This window comes from Lycorma delicatula, chromosome 1 (genome assembly GCF_047948215.1).
Source record: "Lycorma delicatula isolate Av1 chromosome 1, ASM4794821v1, whole genome shotgun sequence".
NCBI lineage: Eukaryota > Metazoa > Arthropoda > Insecta > Hemiptera > Fulgoridae > Lycorma > Lycorma delicatula.
The window spans coordinates 315943367-315963328 of record NC_134455.1 but is presented as its reverse complement, the minus strand read 5'-3'; the positions used below and the strand labels follow the sequence as shown (position 1 = coordinate 315963328).

Sequence of the window (19962 nt, the reverse complement as noted above, 5' to 3'; positions counted from 1 at the left end):
TTACATTTAAATAATGTATGAAATGTCTTCCTATTTAAATAAAAAGTTGATTCAATATTTTGGAGAATATTACATTTTATAATATAAATTTATTACCGTCGGCAGTTACAAAACTGTTTCTTTATAAATCCTATTTTCATTTTAATGATCTTGGTGTTACTGGTTTCTATTCAGGAACGAATACTTTCATGAAATGTAACTTCATATTAAATAAGTATTTTGAATAGTTTTTTGCAATACCGTACATTTAATCTGTTTTTAAATTGCAACAAGAATGGATAATTTATATTTACACTAACGTACGGCCTTTTTTTCACTATTTTGTAATTAACTCTCAAGTTCTACTAAATTGTAGACTATAGTCGGTCTGCCATATAAAAATATTAAAAAAGAAATATACAACTTTTTTAATTTGTATTAACTTTTTCACACTTTATTTGGTGATGGTTTATTATAATCGTAGTTTAAAGCTCTTAACTTTATAATAAATAGTATTACTTAAGAAATTATTGCTTACAACGTGTATTTCTAAGTAATGTATAAGGGTAATCTTCACGTTAAATCAAACATCCCTTCCCTTAATCACTTTTATACTCGGAGAAAACTCTTGACGTAATAAAAGTTGTTAACTTAAGAAGGTTTTCTTATCTTTGAAAAGATTAATACTATCTTTAATCTGAAACGTGATAATAAAGTTCCTCTTTTAAAACTTTATTATTAAAATAAAGGTATAGATTTTTATATGAGTGAGTGTTCTGCCTAGATAAAACGTTTTCGTTGAAAATAAAATCAGAATATATGTTATGTTATAACTCAAAGAAACTAAACTATTATCGTAAAATTCATTCCGATGATAATAATCTTATGTATTTTTGGAGTTCAATAAAATAAATAAACAGAGTTCAAAATAGAAATAAACATTTCAAAGTTCTTTTCCGATAAGAATCTGTCCGCTTATTTTGTTCAGGTCGACTGCTTGTGGCCTTTCAATCAATAAAATGAGCTGAAATAAAACGAGTTGACTATCTGGTTTTTCTTATAAATGTAATCTACAAAGGATAATCACTGAACTGAACAGAACTCATTATATTATCTGCTCCTACCTGACCGATGGTCTCATGATTTACTTTTCATCCGTTAAATTAAAAGTAAGACAATTCTAAAATATCTGTGGTAACGTTTATTTCTGTAACAGAAGTTTCTGGATTGAAATTTTCACTAAAATAAAAAAATATATGTCCTGCATCTCTTAGTACAAAGGGACGGAAAGATTGCGGGACAAATGAGAGGAAGAAAAGGAGAGATCAACTAAAAAGTATTTTCATCGCTTCAAGTGAAGCGCTTGTAAACCTTTTCTAACAGATTGAAATTTTTATAAGTAATGGAAATTATTTTTTTCTTTCACATACCTTTCCTCACCGTGTTGTAAATTGAAGGTATGTAACAATTTTCCTTCTTTAATGCTGCTGATAAGCTCACTATTCAATAAAATGAAAATATTTCGATTGCCTTTGTATTCAGAACCAAAATAACAATTTTTATAAATGCCGTTTACTAAAACTAATTATCTAAACTATTCTTAGATGTGGTTACGGTTAAATTGTATTTGGCAGATATTTATTAAATAATTTATAGAACTCTTTAACGTAATTAATAAACGATGGTCCCAATATAAATTATCAATGATATGGTTGAGTATACAGAAAGTGAGTAATGTCAACAGCTAAGGTTAATAGATTGGGGTAGTATTTGTAGAAAGGGTGATTAAGTGGGTGAAGAGGTTGAAGCACAGTACTGACCTTCAATAAATTAATAGAAGTATAATAGTAGTAATAGTATTAGTAGTAGTAGTAGTAGTAGTAGCAGAGTGTTAATAAAATTGATGTAAAATCAATAAAAAATAAAAAAAAACGATTTTCGCCCCTTTTAAAAGTACAACACACATTATTAATTGATAATAATAGACGAGGCACATTAGAACTAAATTCAAAATAGGAAAAACGTTTTCCCAAGCTTCAGACCAAGCTGAAAGGACCCTTAAAAATGTGCGGATTAAAGTATGAAACTTATAAAAAATATTTTGTTTCTAATTTCTTAATTAACAAATTATTATTGAAAAAAATTGTTTTTTTGAGTTTTCTTTCGGTTTTTCTTTAATATATATTATTTATTAAAAAAGCGAAACGCCGCTAGCTCCATAGAAAAGCTGAGAAAATTCTTACAATTTTGCTAGTGAGCACTTTTTTCTACGACCAATAGATTCGGCAGTATTTAATAAACAAAAAGCCACTAAGTGGGCGCGGGCGCGCGACTTCTGCAGCAGTATATACTTACTAGTCGCGTGCGCTATGAACAAATGCCCATAACTTTTGATCCATTAAAGATATTTGAGAAATTCAAAATGACACGTACAATTAACAGTCAAGGCCAATTAATTAAAAATATTTTGAAAGTATTTCGAATGTTTAAATTCCGATTTTCTTGTTTAAGTGTTATTTTCCAATTTGTTGCGATACTTAAATAAGTGATGGAATGTTTTTAATGGTCTCAATTAATTTATATTTTAAGATGATTTATTCACCAAATCAGCTTAACAAATCTATTGCGTAGGAATATGATACGTCAACTGCTTTTTATATATTAAAATACCAAGCTTGAAGGGAGATTCAAACCAGAACTTTCGGAATGAAAGAAAAAACTACCACTCTGCCAGGGAAATCAGAATATTTACGCAATCATTTTTGGAAAGAAATTTATACTACTTTTTTATTACGTTATTATTAATTAACAATATTCTGTAAGTCAAAGTTCATGAAGAATGAACTTCATGAACGGATTGGAATGTACCCACAGCATTGGGAAAAAGCACATATTGTTGCAGTTCCAAAGAAAGGTAAACATCAAACAGATTCCAGTAGTTAGTGTCCTATTTCTTTGACGTGCGCTATGGAAAAATATTTGAAAAAAATGATAAATAATCGACTCGTTTGGATTTTAAAAAAGAAAATCTCTTATCCTCACATCAAGCAGGTTTTCTACAATAGCGGTATACTACGGATCAAATGATCAACTTAGAGAACTTCATATATAACGATTTTATCACAAGAAAGCATTGTGTCGGAGTCTTCTTTGATCTGCAAAAGGCATTCGATATGACTTAGTGACATGGAATAATGCTTCAAATACATGAGAGGGGTATTCATGGCAATCTGCCAGTTTTACTCACCAACTATATGAATGAACGAACTTTCCAAGTACGCGTCAACAACAAATATTCATAAGACAAAAGATTGGAAAATGGCATACCACAAGGCTCGCCGTTGAGTTGTACCATGTTCGCGTTCGCCATCAATAGACTAATATTAGCTATTCCAGCAGAAATCAGCAAAAGTATCTATGTTGAGGATCTGGCAATCGTGTATCCCAGCAACACTGTAGCTATGGTGAAATACAAATTGCAACGATCGATAAACCCCTCAATGAAGTTGCGTGGAATAATGGATTCAACTTTTCACCAGAGAAAACGTGCTGTGTACACTTCTGTAGGAAGGAACTCCTCACCGAAGTCCTGTTTTGACCATCGATGACATCGTATACTGTACAAGGACAATGCACGATTTTTAGTTCTATTATTAGATACCGCCATGGCTTTTACCAGCGGAAAACACAAGAAGGAATAAAAAAAAGCCAGGATTAATCATCCAATAGGAACTATCAACCGTCAGTAGTTACAAAGAACACATTAACATTTATACTGACGGTTCTAAAACCGAATACGCTGTTGGATACTCCATATATGTAAATGGAGAAGCCCATTATGGACTCTCTGGATGTGGATTCTATGGATATGAATAATGCTGGTATTGTTAAGATAATTTTTTTTATATTTATTTTTCTGTTTTATTTATTGTTTCTTTTTAATATCAGGGCCTTTTACACTCTGTAAGTGTTCTCAGTGTTTGTGTTTAAATGTTTCCATGTTGATAATTTTGGTGTTTTTAAATAAAATGTATGAGCCCTTTTCACCCTTATGTATGACGAACCTTATAGTGATTCAATATTTTTTTTTAAGAATGTGATGAGGGCTAATGACCGCAGAAGTCGATGCCCATAAATCCCCCCAAAAAAGTAAAAATGTTTAATTGTAAAATTGTATTTAGTATTTAAAGTAACAAGGTTTACTTTTTTAAAATTTAAAAAAAAATCAATATTGTCGATGTAATACAATACTTTTCCAAGACCTTGCTGTTATAAAATATCATTTTGTATGAATTGTACTTAAAACATTCACATCTTAGAAAGATATAAGGTAACAACGTAACGAATTACATAACTATAAAATATTCTTTATATCAGTAGTAGCAACGTGTTCATACCAGCGCGTAATCACTGGCCAACATGATTTTTGTCTCAACAGTTTCAATAAGTGTACTTAATGCAGTTTTTTTATCCTGTTTTTAAATATTTATTCGGAATTTCTCCATCACCCACAGTTTCTTGTTATTTTAATTTTTTAAAGTATTTTAATACGTTTTTCGTCCATTTATTCATTGTCAAGTAAAAGCTCCTAGAACACTGTATATATGATGGAACCAAATGAGCTAACTCAAAGGATGGCGTTGCTACTGTTGTACAGGTTCAGAGATGTGTAGACATGTACAAACGTGATCTAGAGTAGCACATTCATCAGAACTATGCCAGTTGTGAGATAGTAGTGAACCAATAAACACGTTATTGTGAGTGTTTTGTGTGTCTCAATTATTGTGTATTACACACATTTACAACTTTATTTCTTTTAATTGGTCGTTAGTTACAAAATGCCTAGAGTTTGTTTAAACCATTCTAACAATTTTTGTTATATATGTGGTGAAGTGACGCTCAAGTCCCAAAGGCGAAACCTCACTCCATTAGTAAAAAAGTGTTATGAACTTTATTTTGTGTGTAAACTCGAGCACTAACAGGGGCTTGGGCCCCATATATCCGTTGTTTGTTGTATTCTAAGCTTCTCACTGCATGGAAAAATGGCACACGCGACGTACCATTTGTCACCCCTACGATTGGAGGGAATGGATTTGGAGGGAACCCAAAGATTAGTCTTCTGACTGTTATTTCTGCTTAAAAGTGATTACGTCAAAATCAAAACATACAGTGGTGTACTCTAACTTGCAATCTGCAATGAAACCAGTTACACACTGCGAAGAATTGCCCATACCAAAGCCTCTAGAACATGTGGTATTAGATGGAGGGAGCTTATAATCTGATGGAAGTAAGGAAGAAAAAGAAACAGATTCTGGTGATACAACTTTTGAACAAATGAACAAAACAGTTCATCTGGGCCTCATTTACTGACTCAAGAAAATCTTACCGATCTCATACGAGATTTAAAGTTATCCAAAAACCAGTCTGAAATGCTTGATTCCTGCCTAAAAGGATGGCATCTTCTTCAAAAGAATACAAGGATATGTACAATACAAGAATACAAGAATGAAGAAAATGGCTTAGTGTTTTGTAATAACATTTCTTCTCTTATGCAGAAAGTTTGTAATGAACATAACCCAACACAATGACGCTTGTTGATTGATTTCTCTAAAGTTAGTTTTAAAGATGTGCTTCTGCATAATGGCAATAAATTCCCATCAGTACCTGCGGCTCAATCTGCTAGTATGAAAGAAACATATGAAAACTTTAAATTTACATTGGAAAAGCTTTAATATGCAGTGTATGAATGGAATATTTGTGGTGATTTGAAGGTAATTGCACTTATTCTTGATCTGCAGCTTGGTTACACAAATTACTGTCGTTTTTAGTGTGAATGGGATAATAGGAATAGCAAAAACCATTTCATTAGAAAAGAGTGGCCTAAACGAGAATCACTCATTCTTGAACATAAATATGTAAAACATGACACATTGTGCAATCCTAAAACTGTGTATCTACCTCCTTTATATATCAGACTAGGATTAATGAAGAATTTCATCAAGATCATGGACGATACTCCTGCTTTCGTCTACGTAAACAGAAGTTTCGTAAAATAAGTGATGCAAAAATTAAAGAAGGAATATTTGTGAGTCAACAAATACAATCACTAATGGATGATGAAAGGTTTGAGAAAATATTGAATCCACTGGAGAAAGCAGCTTGGCAAGCATTCAAAAGATGTTACTAGAGTTTTATGGGAAATTAAAAGGCGGAAAATTACCATGACATTGTCACCAATTTTATAAAAAATTGGGTTGAAATATGTCCTTAAAAGTACACTTTCTTCATTCGCACGTAGATTTCTTCCCGGAAAATCTTGGCGCAGTGAGCGATGAGAACGGGGAGTATTTTCATCGGGAGATTTCAGCCGTGGAAAAAAGGTATCAACGCAAATGGAACCCTAATATGTTGGCAGATTATTGTTGAACCATCACGCGGGATGCTCCGCAGGCGAAATATAACACAAAATCATCATTCTTAATTTCTAGGTGTGTGAAATGTTTGAATATTGTGTAATTAAGAATGCAGAAAGTATTAAAATGTTTGAAATTATAAATGCCTGTCTATCAGAAACCTTGCGCAATGGGGCAAACCCGATATCATATTTGAATTCAGGAGAAAATACACTATCAGAATCATATATTTTTCTTCCTGAGACAAAAAAAAGATTCTTTTTTGTTCTCCAGTGTAATAGGTAAATTTTTTTCACCCGTAAAAACTCATTGATTCTTAAGATTTATTATTTTAATAAGGGAATAACGTTCATTTAAATCATTTGATAAATACTAAAAAGAACCCATTTTAATTAATTTAAATTTAATTTTTTTTATAAAATACAGAATCGATACTCCATACAAGCACTATAAAGCAAAAACATTAATATATTAAGTCCTTGTGTGTTATGTATCATTACTATTAATTGTAGATAACTTGACACGATACATATATCTCTTACAGAAACGGAGAGTAATTTCCAAGAATTAGAAGTGTATTGGGAGAAATAGAGATGGAAAGAGATTTTCTCTTGTTTTGGGAAAATACAAATGCTGACATTCAACGCTACTGGTGAGTAATTTTATTCACCACGGGGTCTGGATGTGTAATTAATCTCAGATAACTACTCTGCTACTGCTGCTTATATTTCAAATCTTTTACGGGTGTTATATGAAAAATGTAACACTACAGAGGGGTCCAAAAAAAAATGTACTCACTGTTTGTAATTAAATAATATACATTTCTGTTTTTCTTTAGCATAATTCAATAAAATATTTCTTAGGTGGAAAACAACTGGCCTATTTATATAATAATGTTAGAAATATTGTAACATTACTATTATCGATCTGTTTGTTTAACTATAAGTGATTAAATGTGTTGTGTCATGCCAAAATTCCTCACACATGATATTTGTTAGATATAGTTTAATCTCGTTTAGTAATACGGTCTGCTGGGTCCGTTCTATCTCATGTAGACTTTATTTATCTATATGTACAATGTTGTAGAGCTTTAGTTCAAGTTATACGAAGTTTCGCTAGGCAATTGTTCAATCTCATTTGGGATATTCATGTTCAAAGCGTTAAATCTAGTACTGACAATGTGAGATGCTGGAGTCGGATACTGAAATAGGTCGTACATAAAATCTCACTGACAAAGCACAAGCAGTTTTATCTGTTTGTAATCCAAACAGGTATTATATCATTTTATTTTATTTTATTTGGGTCTCTAATAGGTTCTGCTACAGTAGTAACTTCGTTACTACTGATTGAACATTGATAATTAATAATAAGGCCCACTCCTATAGTCGAAGTGCATTACAAAAAGAGAAACAAATTTCATTTTTTTTTGTAAAAATAATCAAGAAAATACTTATAGAAATAATTAAATGTATTTGGGAATAACTCTATATTAATAAACAAAAAAAAAAAAATATATATCTATCTTATATATCTTATATATATATATATATATATATATATATATATATATATATATATATACACATATAAAACGTACAATATTAATATAAATTACACAATATTTAAAAAAAAGTTTATTTGATGTAGCAAAACATAACTTGTAATGATACAGAATTTTCAGTAAGATAAAATGCAATAACTGACAAAAGGAGCACTTTTTTTTTAAATTTGCGGTAATGAGCAAATTTGCAGTAATGTAGAATCCACAACTGCTATTTTTCTTTGAATAGAACAAAACTAAGGTAACAAGATTAAATAATGTATGAGGCAAAGTATTTTATTCAAAAAAAAGCTTATAATCATCTCTGAGGATACTACATACAAAAACAGATAGCATTAGTTTAACCACTTAAATTGCGGCCTTAATGTTAAACGTACAGGTTGAACTGAAATAAAAACTCTTCATTAAAAAAAGACAAAAAATAAAATTTATAATATAAAATAAATAATTAAAATTAAAATCATTTACAAATAGGTTTTAGCAGACCAATTAATAATAAACGTTACTATTATTTGAAATAATACGTGTATGATGTAGGATATAAGGTAATTTAAAAATTTATAATTTAATAACCTAATGTTACTATTAAAATTATATCGATTCAGTAAAATAATCTCCCCATGTAGTTAGAAGTTAAAAAACTGTAAGATATAATTTAATTATGTACAATTTTCTTGGCACTATACCTAGTGCGGGAAGGATCAATTTGGCTAGATTCCTGGACTTGGCGAAAAAGCAAGAGTAGGGGGGACCGCAAGTTTGGAAAGCAATATTTTAATAATAAATTGCATTATCTCTACTTTTTTTTTAAATATTAAAGAATGCATGAATATTTCCATTTACTGGAAAAATATTTTAAAATATTTGTTAAAAAAATCAAACGTACTTCTATAAAAATTTAAACGATCTCTATGTTAGCCACCGGTAATTTCGGTGGCTAAACAGAAAAGGAAAGAAAATCAATGTTATAAACTTACTACTGAGCATTAACGCGGTGGTGTACAAACAAAATGGTTGCGTCAACGAAACCATGTATGTTATGTGTATAGTAATCAATATGGAGGTAGAAAAAAATACGTTTAGGTATATATATCTACATAGTTTTCATTATCATAATTTTCCATTTTGTAACAAATGCTTTTATAAAATGAAGATTGCTTTACATTCTTATTTAGAAGTTTATTTTTATAATTTTTGGGTTGTATTTAAAGTCATGAAAAATTAAAAATTTGTAACGCACCTAAAATACCTAAAGTAAAAGTGTCTGCAAATTCTCATCAAGGATAACAACCAGGTACTTTTGAGCTGTAACGTACCGAATAGGGATACCAACCATCTTAACCCGGATTAGTCGGGAAGCAGCCAATCGGTCCTTAAGCAATATCTGTGGTTTTCTCTGGGCTGAAAATCATTTTATGTTGGAGACTCCACAGCCAGAGTGTCTCACAAGCATGAGCAGCTCGGAACTCTACTTCTTTACGCGAATCCCCTTCAGTCAGCAGCAGCGCGTATCAGCATAAGCGATGACACAAACACATGGCAACCTCAGAAACAGTATGGATTCGAATTCTAAAATCCAAAGAAGGGGACTCAGAATATTGCCCAGAGAGCATTCTTTAGTTACGGTCTTACGAACCTCCGAGCCACCATCACGCAGGGAATCAGTCTGATGACTGAAATAACTTGAGAGCACTTCTAATTCATTTCGTGTACATTTATGCTTCTGCATCTGAAACAGGGCAGAGGACCACCATGAGTTGTTAAATTCCCCGGATATGTCCAGAAAAATCCCCAATACATAAGTATTGGGGATTTTTCTTACATGAACTAGAGGAAGCTACATCCATCACCTTTAGTTTGGCATCTTCAGTGTTCTTGGCCGGTCGGAAACTGTACTGATTGTCCATTATGAAATAATCAATGGCCAATCTAACATTAATACGCAATTATAGGACCTACTCAAAAACCTTGCCAATCATGCAAGAGCGTCAGCGGACGATATTATATATTCTACTTACAAGACCAAAACTACTGGAAGCGTTCAGACGAGGAACTCCACTGTGATACAGTAATATCCGGAGGCCTTGTGCCGTGCCATATTACAGATTATCTGGCGCCCTTCCGCCTCAGCTATCTCACAAGATTGTGAATCGGTCTCGAAATTGCGATTTCCCACCAGACACGCCGATGGTATGAAACCTCATCCACCATAGTATCATCCGGAAGCAAATCATTCAGAAAAATTTTAAGGTCACGGTCCTTATCAATTACCACACCCTCGCGGGTTGACAAAGCTGACAAGAGAACAACTTTTCTGCGCTTATACAAGGGCTCTATACACAATGTCCCAAGGGTCTCTATTCCCTTGCTCCTGAAAGAAGGAGCGCCAGGAATTAGGCTTGAATGACCTAACTCTATGAAAGTACCTAGCCGTCGCTCTGCGGTAATCTGCAGTTAGGGCCGCATGCCGATCTGGACCATCTCCTCGTTGCGCAGCCCTTCTCAGTCGGTTCACAGACTGCTTCATTGCTATCAGATTCCGAGACCACCAACCAGATATACGTTCTCGGCCAGTGCCTCTAGGATGGCGGCTTCAGCCGCCGCCACCACCGGAGAATTGAAATTTTCTGCCAGGACATCTAATCGCAGGCCGACAAGGTCTCGAGAAAAAATTTCCAGTCTGGATTCCAACAAAGAGGAGAATTTTGGCCAGTCTGCCCTCCTATGCACGAACCGCCCCGGTAAACAGATGCAACCTCAGGTTTCTTAGAGGACTGGCTGGTTTCATGTCTGCTCCTGACCACATATCTACGCGGTTGCATCGGGGCTGGGGCCGGTTTCTGAGCTGCAGTTATAACTTTAGGCCTTGAGGCAAGATTTTCGAAACCCTCGACGAGAGTTGTGAAAGCCGTTTGGAAGAATTCGAGCCGAAGTAATAATCTCCTCTAGGTAGCTGCAGTACTACATTTGGGGTTAGTTAAGTAGGAAGACAAGCCACTCAGTTTCGTCAAAACATCACGGGCCAACGGAGCAGAACTGCCTGGCCTGCCCCCGGTTTGCAAAAACTCTGCAATAAGTGGGTTCATACTCTCTCGGGTGGTCATCCCTATATCTACTTCTGAACAATCGTTATCAGAACCAGTGTTTGAGAAATTCTAAGGAAAAAGCTTCGGTCTCCTCCTCCGGCTAAAATTCTTACCTACCTCACTAATATCTGTCATGGTTGGAGATACCCTGACCTAACAGTATACGAACAAAATTCTCGCTGTATTCCTTCTGTTTAGAGATATTGGGCACAAGTCCACAAGCATGATGACTACCCGCAGCGAGCCGCAGCAAGATTGTGAAACTGGGGAAGTTCCACCACCAACTCAAAAATAGCACTGAAAAAGACTTTACACAACGCAAACCTCTGCTCGTGAAAGGAGACCTGAGGTTTTTGCATCTACAGTAGAGTTCCTCCGGACGAAGCCGTATTGATTAGTCGAAAAACCTCCTGTGGCTTCCATTTTAACTCTGACCCTCTCCGCCAGAAGCCTCTCATACAACTTACCCAGGACAGTCAGTAAGCATATCGGCCGATAAGCCACCGCATGGTTTGCAGATACCCGTTTGGGGATAAGAAGGAGTCAACCTCCCTTCCAGGGCCTGGGGAAGCTACCAGAACACAACGATTATTTCAGGGCTTCCAAGACTATCCACGGATGCGCGCCCTCCAATCCCTTCAACATCTCACCTGAAACCTTCGACTCACCTGCCATCCGGTCTTGAGACCTTGATACTGGTCCTTATAATTGCCCTCATCGATCCTAAATCTCCTCATCTGGTGGCCGACAACATCGGTTTTTTCCGTCTCCGAGGTAGGAGATAGACTGAGGATTGTTCGTAACGCCTGTCCTCCGAACAAAGGCGGGAGGGACCTACTAAACCTCTTCATTAATACTTAATACGCCCCCCACCATGGGTCTACGACAGATCTTCTACTAACTTACCCCAGGCCTCCCACTTAGCAACCTTGATTACGGCTCATAGTCCATTTCGAACAGACCTGTTCGTAGTCTCCGCCTCAGCGACCTGTTCAGGACGGCTCCTCCTAGCCCATTGCTGTCTCCTTCTGGCTGCAAGGGCCTCAGTTGAGAAGGAGTGAATGGCCTCTGACCACCAGTAAACTCTTTTTCTTGTCTGGTCAAGCCTTGGCAGTCTGTCACTCTCTTTCCTCTAACCGTCACAAAATCTTCGAGTTCCCAAACCTGTAGACCTTCAAATCTAGTTGCCACTGAGTCAGCAAATAATGAGACCTGCGTTTCAGTCGGCCTCCACCTGTGATACTTGTGTTGAGACCCCGGACTCTCAAGCTGGGTTGTGAACAGGACTTCCCGGTAGTCAATGACAAACTCGCCGTCATGTACATCCCAGGCAATCACTCGTGGGACCGCCGTGATCTCGATCGCAGAGCCAGATCCTCGATGATTCTTTCTTCTTCTTTATATTTATCATCTTCTCTTAATTTTTTCTTCCGTTGTTCTTGTCGTTTTTTTCAGATATATTTTTTCATCTTATGTTTATTTATCCTGTATGATTGCTTCTTTTTCATTTTTGACTATTCCTAAATAATCCAATAATAAAAACTGAATATTAAGTTAACTGAATTAAGTTAACTGAATATTAAGTTATTATCAGTAACTCAGAAGATACTGGTCTAGTAATACGAATAATAAAGGACTTTTACTCTATCCTAATATTTCATGTAAGATTGTTGGATTAGTAACTGTATAAATAGTTTGTGTTAATAAAAATTAATATTTCAGCAATGTGTAACTGTCCACTTTATTAAAGAATTGGAGGATCATATCTCTCTTTCAAATGAAATAAGTTTAAATTAACTGCAGCAAAAAATGTGTATATGTAATTTAATAGGCGTACAAGGAATTTATGTGGTGTCCACATCAGATTTTTTTTATTTAGAATAAGGAAATAACTTTTAATATGAGAGAGGAGAATGGAGAAAACTGTACAAAATACTCTATATATTTTTTGATCAGTTTCAAACTTATTCCTTAACTTGCTTGGTAAAAATATAACAACAAAAAGTTGAAAAACGCACAACGATATACTAATTGAACCAACTCAATTCAAATCACACAGAGTTCACGGCTGCTTTCTCAACACGTATTTCCGTTACACAAAAAGAAAAGAAAAAACACGTAGTAACAATGTTAATTGACTCAGTGTAAAAACTATACCATCAGTGTCAATGAGGATGGAAGGTTATTAAACCATCCATAAAAATGTTACTTTAAGGATTGGTTCGGTTTTTGGCGTTAGAAAAGTTCGAATTTTATATTATCATTTCCAATCTTCACGAGGAGGAATGGAACTGAGCCAAATTTAACATAAATAATGTAATGGCCAAATTTAACATTTAAATTATATTTTAAAACATGAAAACCCTCTTAGGAGAGATTTGTAGATATGAAAGTAGAGATTTTAACAAAAAATAATCACTGGCAAGCTCTCAGCCCTGAGGACGTAGAGAAAGAAAAAAATAAAATAAACGAAGAACATAATACATTGTTCTTAGAGACGAATAAATAGAAGCAGAGAATGAAAAAAGAAGTAAAGGATAATGCGATAAAAGAGAAGAAAAATGAAAGGAAAAGTAGAAGAAAGGAATTAAGGAATGAATAAAAGAAAAAAAGGAGAAAAAAGAAAGGATGAAAAAAAATAAAAGTATAAAGAACAAGAAAATAAAGGTAACGTGAAAAGAAGAGAAAATATTGAAGAAGTAGAAGGGAAGCTATAAGTAAAAGGAAGGCAATTTACCGAAGAAAAAAGAGATGAAAACTTTAGCAAAAACAAACGTAGAAAAAAAAAGAAGATATTTAAAGAAAATTGAAATATAAAAATAGTGAAAGAAGAAAAACAATGTGAAAAAGTAAAAAACGATAGTTAAATAGAAAGATAAAAGGAAACATTTAACCTTAAATTACTTCATAATCAAGGTAAAACAAGGTTAGATGATCTTATTTAATTTCTCAATCAGTTTTCTGTTAACCTTCGTCATTTTATTCAATACTGACATTTATTATTTTTTTTTAAATTTGAAGAAATATTGAAGTATTTTTTCACTATTTTTTAACGTAACGCTATTTTACGCTTTATGAATTGCACATTAAAATCTAAAAATATGACCTAATACTTCATTTTATTTCATTATCATCGTCCAACTGCGGCGTTTTATGATTAACGTTTTGTCAGTAAATGGTCTTAAAAAAAAATGGTGTTTTTGTGAGCTAAGTAAAATAAATATATGTAATATGATTATAAATATTTCATACCAGTGCAAGCAATCAATTTACATAACAAAAACTTCTCACAAGAAAATAAATAGTCGCTACTTTGTCTTTTGAACAGTATTCCATAACGGCAGTACTTATTCATCGTTATGACAATACATTCGTTTTCCTCTCTACAACTGTTTTTTATACCCCAGCTTCCTCGTTGTAAAAAAAATGTATTACGTGATTTTCCTCTCTTTTTCTATATATATAACATATATATATATATATATATATATATATATATATATATATATAAGTTACAGCTTATCAAAACGAACTTTAGGCTATTTATTACATTTTTCTTTTATATTAATAAAAAATCTATGACTGAGATAGGTTACGCACTAGGAAAATTGAAAATTAAGTATCTTTTCTGAAATTGGTCAATAATTGGAAAAAGCGTTAATCGAAGTATGAAGTATTTTATTGAAAAACTGAAAAAAAAAAAAACAGTTTAAATATCAGGGCATACTTAAAAAATGTTTTATGGATTCACAGAGTAGTGTGGGTTAAAAAGTGATACATTTCATTTTTCTCCAGTTTCTTTTTTAATGAAAACTTTACTAATGAGATGAAATTGTATAGAGGTTAATGTAAAACTGAATAGAACTCAAATAAGCCCACTTGTAATACTTTACCATCATTATGAAATGAGTTATATTAAGCTTAAACTTTGTTGGCAAAGATAGCGTGATTATTAATTTAATTTTAATTATAATAATTTATTATTTTAATTTTACTATAACATTATAATTATAATAGCCTATTATTATACCTTTGAGGTAGGATTCTCAAGCCCCAAAATGAACTTCATTGATAACAAATTGCAATATGATTTTTTTTAAATTGATATTTACCTGCTGTTAATTATCAGAATAGATCGACTCTTCGACCCTTTTTCATGAAAATCCAAATTGTTTTAAATTCTATAAAAAATATTATGCATTAATTATATTTATAATTTAATATTAATATTTTTAGAACCAGTTATGGATTATCTTTCTAAAGAATTTTCATTAAATTTGAATTTACTGTATTTCATAATAATTTCAATATTATTCATAGATTAATTATCTGCATATTATACCAAATAATTAGTTTTATTAATTTTTATATAAAGTGCCACCCTTCATCAACGGTTTTATTTTTTTTTGTAAGTCCTCATATAATAAAATGCTACACTTAAGCAATTAAAATTATTTTTGTTTAATTTAATTTTTCATGCAAATTAGATCAGTGGTTGTACAATTATGATTATGAGTACATAAAAAAAATTATTCCGCCTAAATATATTATCGTACTCCTAGCTGGCGACTTACGTAAAAGTGAGATATGAACTAAAATGTAACAAATGTATTTAGTTACGTGGTAAATTATGTTTATTTTTTCAAGAATGATTTCTTTTTGCCTTATCTTTTACATACTGATGACTTTCATCTTAATTATGCAAAGAAGGATTTTGTTCTAATTATTTTTCTCATACAAACATGCACGAGAAAAAATTAAAATAAATCATACGGGTATGATTATCTACAAGAATGTAAACTGATCACCAATACGATACTTAAAACTATTTGTTTACTAAAATAAACGAAGAGTAAAATATATATTTTCATTAAAAATAGTAACGCGATTTAAAAAAAAAAAATCTATTATGGAGTGGTACACAAACTCAATAACCTACACATACTTTTACCAGTACTAAAAGCATTAGTCCCGTAGACCTATTGCGGCTTCATATTTGATCCAACTATCTCTTCCTCGGTCTGCCCACTTATCGGGTAACATGTGATGCATATGACTGGATTCCTTTAATAATACGATCATTATCTATACTTTCTTCATCCTCGAACCAACTCCATGCTCTTCAATTCTTGAATTCTAATTATAGACCCCAACTGTGTCTTTAACAGTATGAGGAAAACCCGCACATTTCTAAATAACTTTGTAAACTTTTCGTTTCTCATAAAACAATCAATAATTGTGAAATATAATGTGTATATTTACTGCAAATATATCTGTATATATTCTTGGGTTTGATGAAAGAATTCATAATTCGAAGATTATTAAACCAGCAAAATCTGTGAGTTTTCTTTTCCCATTCACATTCAGACTGATTCTCCATATGGACCTATAACATTATGAATAAACCCAACTCCAGAATTTCAATTCTCTTAAGGGGCAAATAAAATTCCTCTATGTTTCCCTCTTCCGGAGCATACACCGATATGACGGTAAGATAACGTCTGCCAATTTCAAACCTTGTGCTCAGAGTCCTCTCACTATACCAAATATATGAGACAAACTTAGTCCGCCGTCTGCGTCTTACAAGAAAGCCACCACTGCCGCAACACGTCCATCCTGTGCTACACCATTGTAGATCAAGGCACCTTTATCCAAATCTTTCGTACTTCTTAATTTTTTTCTAATCTCTGCCAAAATAAAAATAACCATATTCTGGGTTTTCACCTCGCTCAAAAGTTCCTGCTCTTTTGCGGCCAACCCTTGAAAATTCGATTCGCAATTTTTATTATTTCTGATATCCCAAATCGTTTGATCTTAAAACGTTTTCGGCTGTTATTTCGGGAAAACCTGTCCTCTTTAAGGCTTTGACGAAGCTGGTCAGTAGCCTGGGCTCCGTGCCCAGGTAGGTTGCGTGAGGGTTTGCTACTGAATCAAGTAAGTGAAGGATTGACCTGGCATAAAACGCTGGGATGAGGGGACCTCAACTTCAACACACGGTGCATCCCAATGGCTGAAAGGGAACTGTGGTGAGGAAATGGTAGACGGATTCAATGACGCAAGAGGAAATAGTTCTCAACGACGGAGAATGCGGAAGAACTTAGGAGCTGGGTCTCCAAATTATAATCCTGGGCATGTCCAGGTGCTCTAAGGTGGCAGTCCCAATACTGGTCTTACCTCGCGCAGTGTTCGTAGTGCGGTTGAAGGAATTTATTTTACTGACAAGCTTCAACTCAATAATATCTGACCAAATTAATATATTTTTATAAGTCACATATTATAGATTTAATCTTTCGCTGGTTTTACGTTTTTTTTTTATAGATTAATAATGTTTCTATTTTATGAAATATATATATATATATATATACACGGGCGGAATGGTTTCACGTAGGACATTTTTTTTTAGTGAGAACTATAACAGTTTTATAACTGGATAATTTGTTTTGACATAATGTTTTAACATGCGTTAAAAAATGTGTACCTTAAATTTAAATAAACATATATCTAAGGAATTTTAAAACATACCCATCTTTACAGTAATTTGTTAAATAAATATATTTTTAAGATGTTTAAATACAAGTAAAGTTCCAAGAGGTTGATAAATATTTACATTAGTTTACCAGTTACAGAAGCGATGTGGTTATAAAAAAAATATATAGCAAAAATAATAATTAACAAGCTATTTGTTTCCACGCTATCAGAGGATGAAAGTCAGCCAAGATGAATTTTTAAGTTACTTGTTAAAAAGTTAAAAAAAAAAAAAAACATTTTGGTAGAAAATAAACAGAAACATAGATGAATTAACTAAAAAATAAACACACAGCTAATAATCATTGTATTCTCAAAAAAAATCTCTCTCACACACACACGCGCGCACACACACATGCATACGAGTAAATACATACATACATACGTACAAAAGTACGCAGAATAAATGTGTATTTATTTATTTTCAGCATTTCAATGAATTTTTAAAGTTACCTTTTTAACTAGTTCTAGCAAATCCTTCAAGAAGCCTCTCAATTCTTCGTTCTCAATAGTCCCATTATTGTCCTGGAAAAAAATAAGTATATTAACATCTTTATAATCAATCATACTCGTATATTAATAAATAATAAAGTACTTTCTGTGGAACGCCGATTATCCGGACTGATCGTTGTATGGTCGAATCCGAAAATAAAAAATTTGGAGAATTGAAAAATTAAGAAAGGTTTATCATACGTTTTGGACATATCATTATAATTTTTAATCATATAACAGTTAATAAAAAATAAATAAAAATGAAAATACAACAAAAAAATTAATTTCAGTAAAATTAAAAAGATATTCACAACATAAATACAATGAAATGAAAAGTGAAAAAAATAAAAGAAGAAAAAACGGAAAAAGAGAAAGGAAAAAGAGAGCTATATGACAAAAGAGAAGAAGATAAAAATAAAATGGAATTCATATTGAAGAAAAAAGGAAAAAATAGAATGAATAAGAAAAATAAAAAGAAAGAAAAGAAGGAAAATTTAACAAAAAAAATCTTTGTTATTGATCTCCATATACTGCATGTACAGAATAATTAAAAAGTAGAAGGAGAAATAGAGAATAAAAGTAACAAGGTATACAAACCCAAAAAAAATAAAAAATGACAAAAAATTAAACACGTACATAAATAGGAAGAGAAAAATAAAAGTAAAAGAAAAATAATATGAAAAAAAATCGGTAAATAAAACATTAAAGGGAAAATATGAACAAAAATACAAAAAAGAAGGGAAAAAAAGAAAAGATAAAATATCAGCAATAAATATTGTGGTGGACATTTTATCAGGGTGACCATTTCTCGAGAAGGAATTTCGAAGATAGAAGAGTCATTGAATTGATATTGCAGTGGCAACAGTATTGATAATTCTGCTTTATTCTGGTTTTTGCTTTTCTTTAAAAATTTAAAATTACTGGAAAGTAGTAAGTATTTAATAAAAATTTATTGCTACATTATTTTCTGTTCTTTACCGTATATGTACACTTTATTTATTTATTTTTTGTTTGGGGGCGAAAAACGCCTGTGCGTTATCATCGCCCGGAATTTTTTTTTATAAAAAGGTAAAATAACACTAAAATAATAAAACTAAATGCACACTTTATAGTAATAAACATAACCGAAAGTCAACTCTGTTATAACTTCCTGAACTAGGCATACGTCTCGATGTCCGTTATGTTTATTAAAACATAGAAACCGGTGACCTGTCTGTCTTACAAAATAAACCAAAAACATAAAACTGTTCTTCTACACTAGATGGCCATTTCGAATGTTAAACAATCATAATCAAGAGACATAAAAAAAAAAAAAATAAATTTTCTTTAATGAAAACTATTTAACTGGTTTACGTTAATTTTATTGTCCCTTTAATTTTTTTAACGAAAATAAAACATTTTTGTTTTCCTTTCTCTCCTGTTATTATACCAACCTCTGCGACAGAGTGGTAGCGTCTCTGTTTTTCATTAGGAAGATTCTAGGTTCAAATATCGGTGAGATCTAGACTTACTTCAAAATTCATTTCTCATCACTGTCATCAGGGTCTAAAACCGGGTCGAATACTTATATTTATTTAAAGAATCGATAAATATACAGTAATTTTACATTGTTTATAAGTTTACATTGTAATTTACATTACATAATTAATTAATTAATTAGTTAATTTACATTACATTACATACATTGTAATTTTACATACTGTTTATAAATAATTATGATATATCCTAGAATATTACAAGTACCGTTACTTTGAAAATCCATTTATAAATATTTATGTCTTATTAAAATATATTATGATTTTGGGTAGCATTTTTCGTTTTTCTGATTTTTTTTATGCAATTATTTTCACTTCATTTTTTGAAAAATTAAAATAGAATAGATAGATTTCCACATTATTTTTCAGCG

General features: G+C 32.3%; 1 protein-coding gene across 1 annotated transcript in view; it reads right to left on the bottom strand.

Moving 5' to 3' along the window:
• Window positions 1–19962, bottom strand: part of Cbp53E (Calbindin 53E) — a 498615-nt gene that overhangs the window by 117475 nt on the left and 361178 nt on the right. Inside the window, exon 10 of the mRNA XM_075354418.1 lies at window positions 18018–18089. Coding sequence (XP_075210533.1) covers window positions 18018–18089 — 72 coding nt within the window. The remainder of the gene's footprint in view (window positions 1–18017; window positions 18090–19962) is intronic.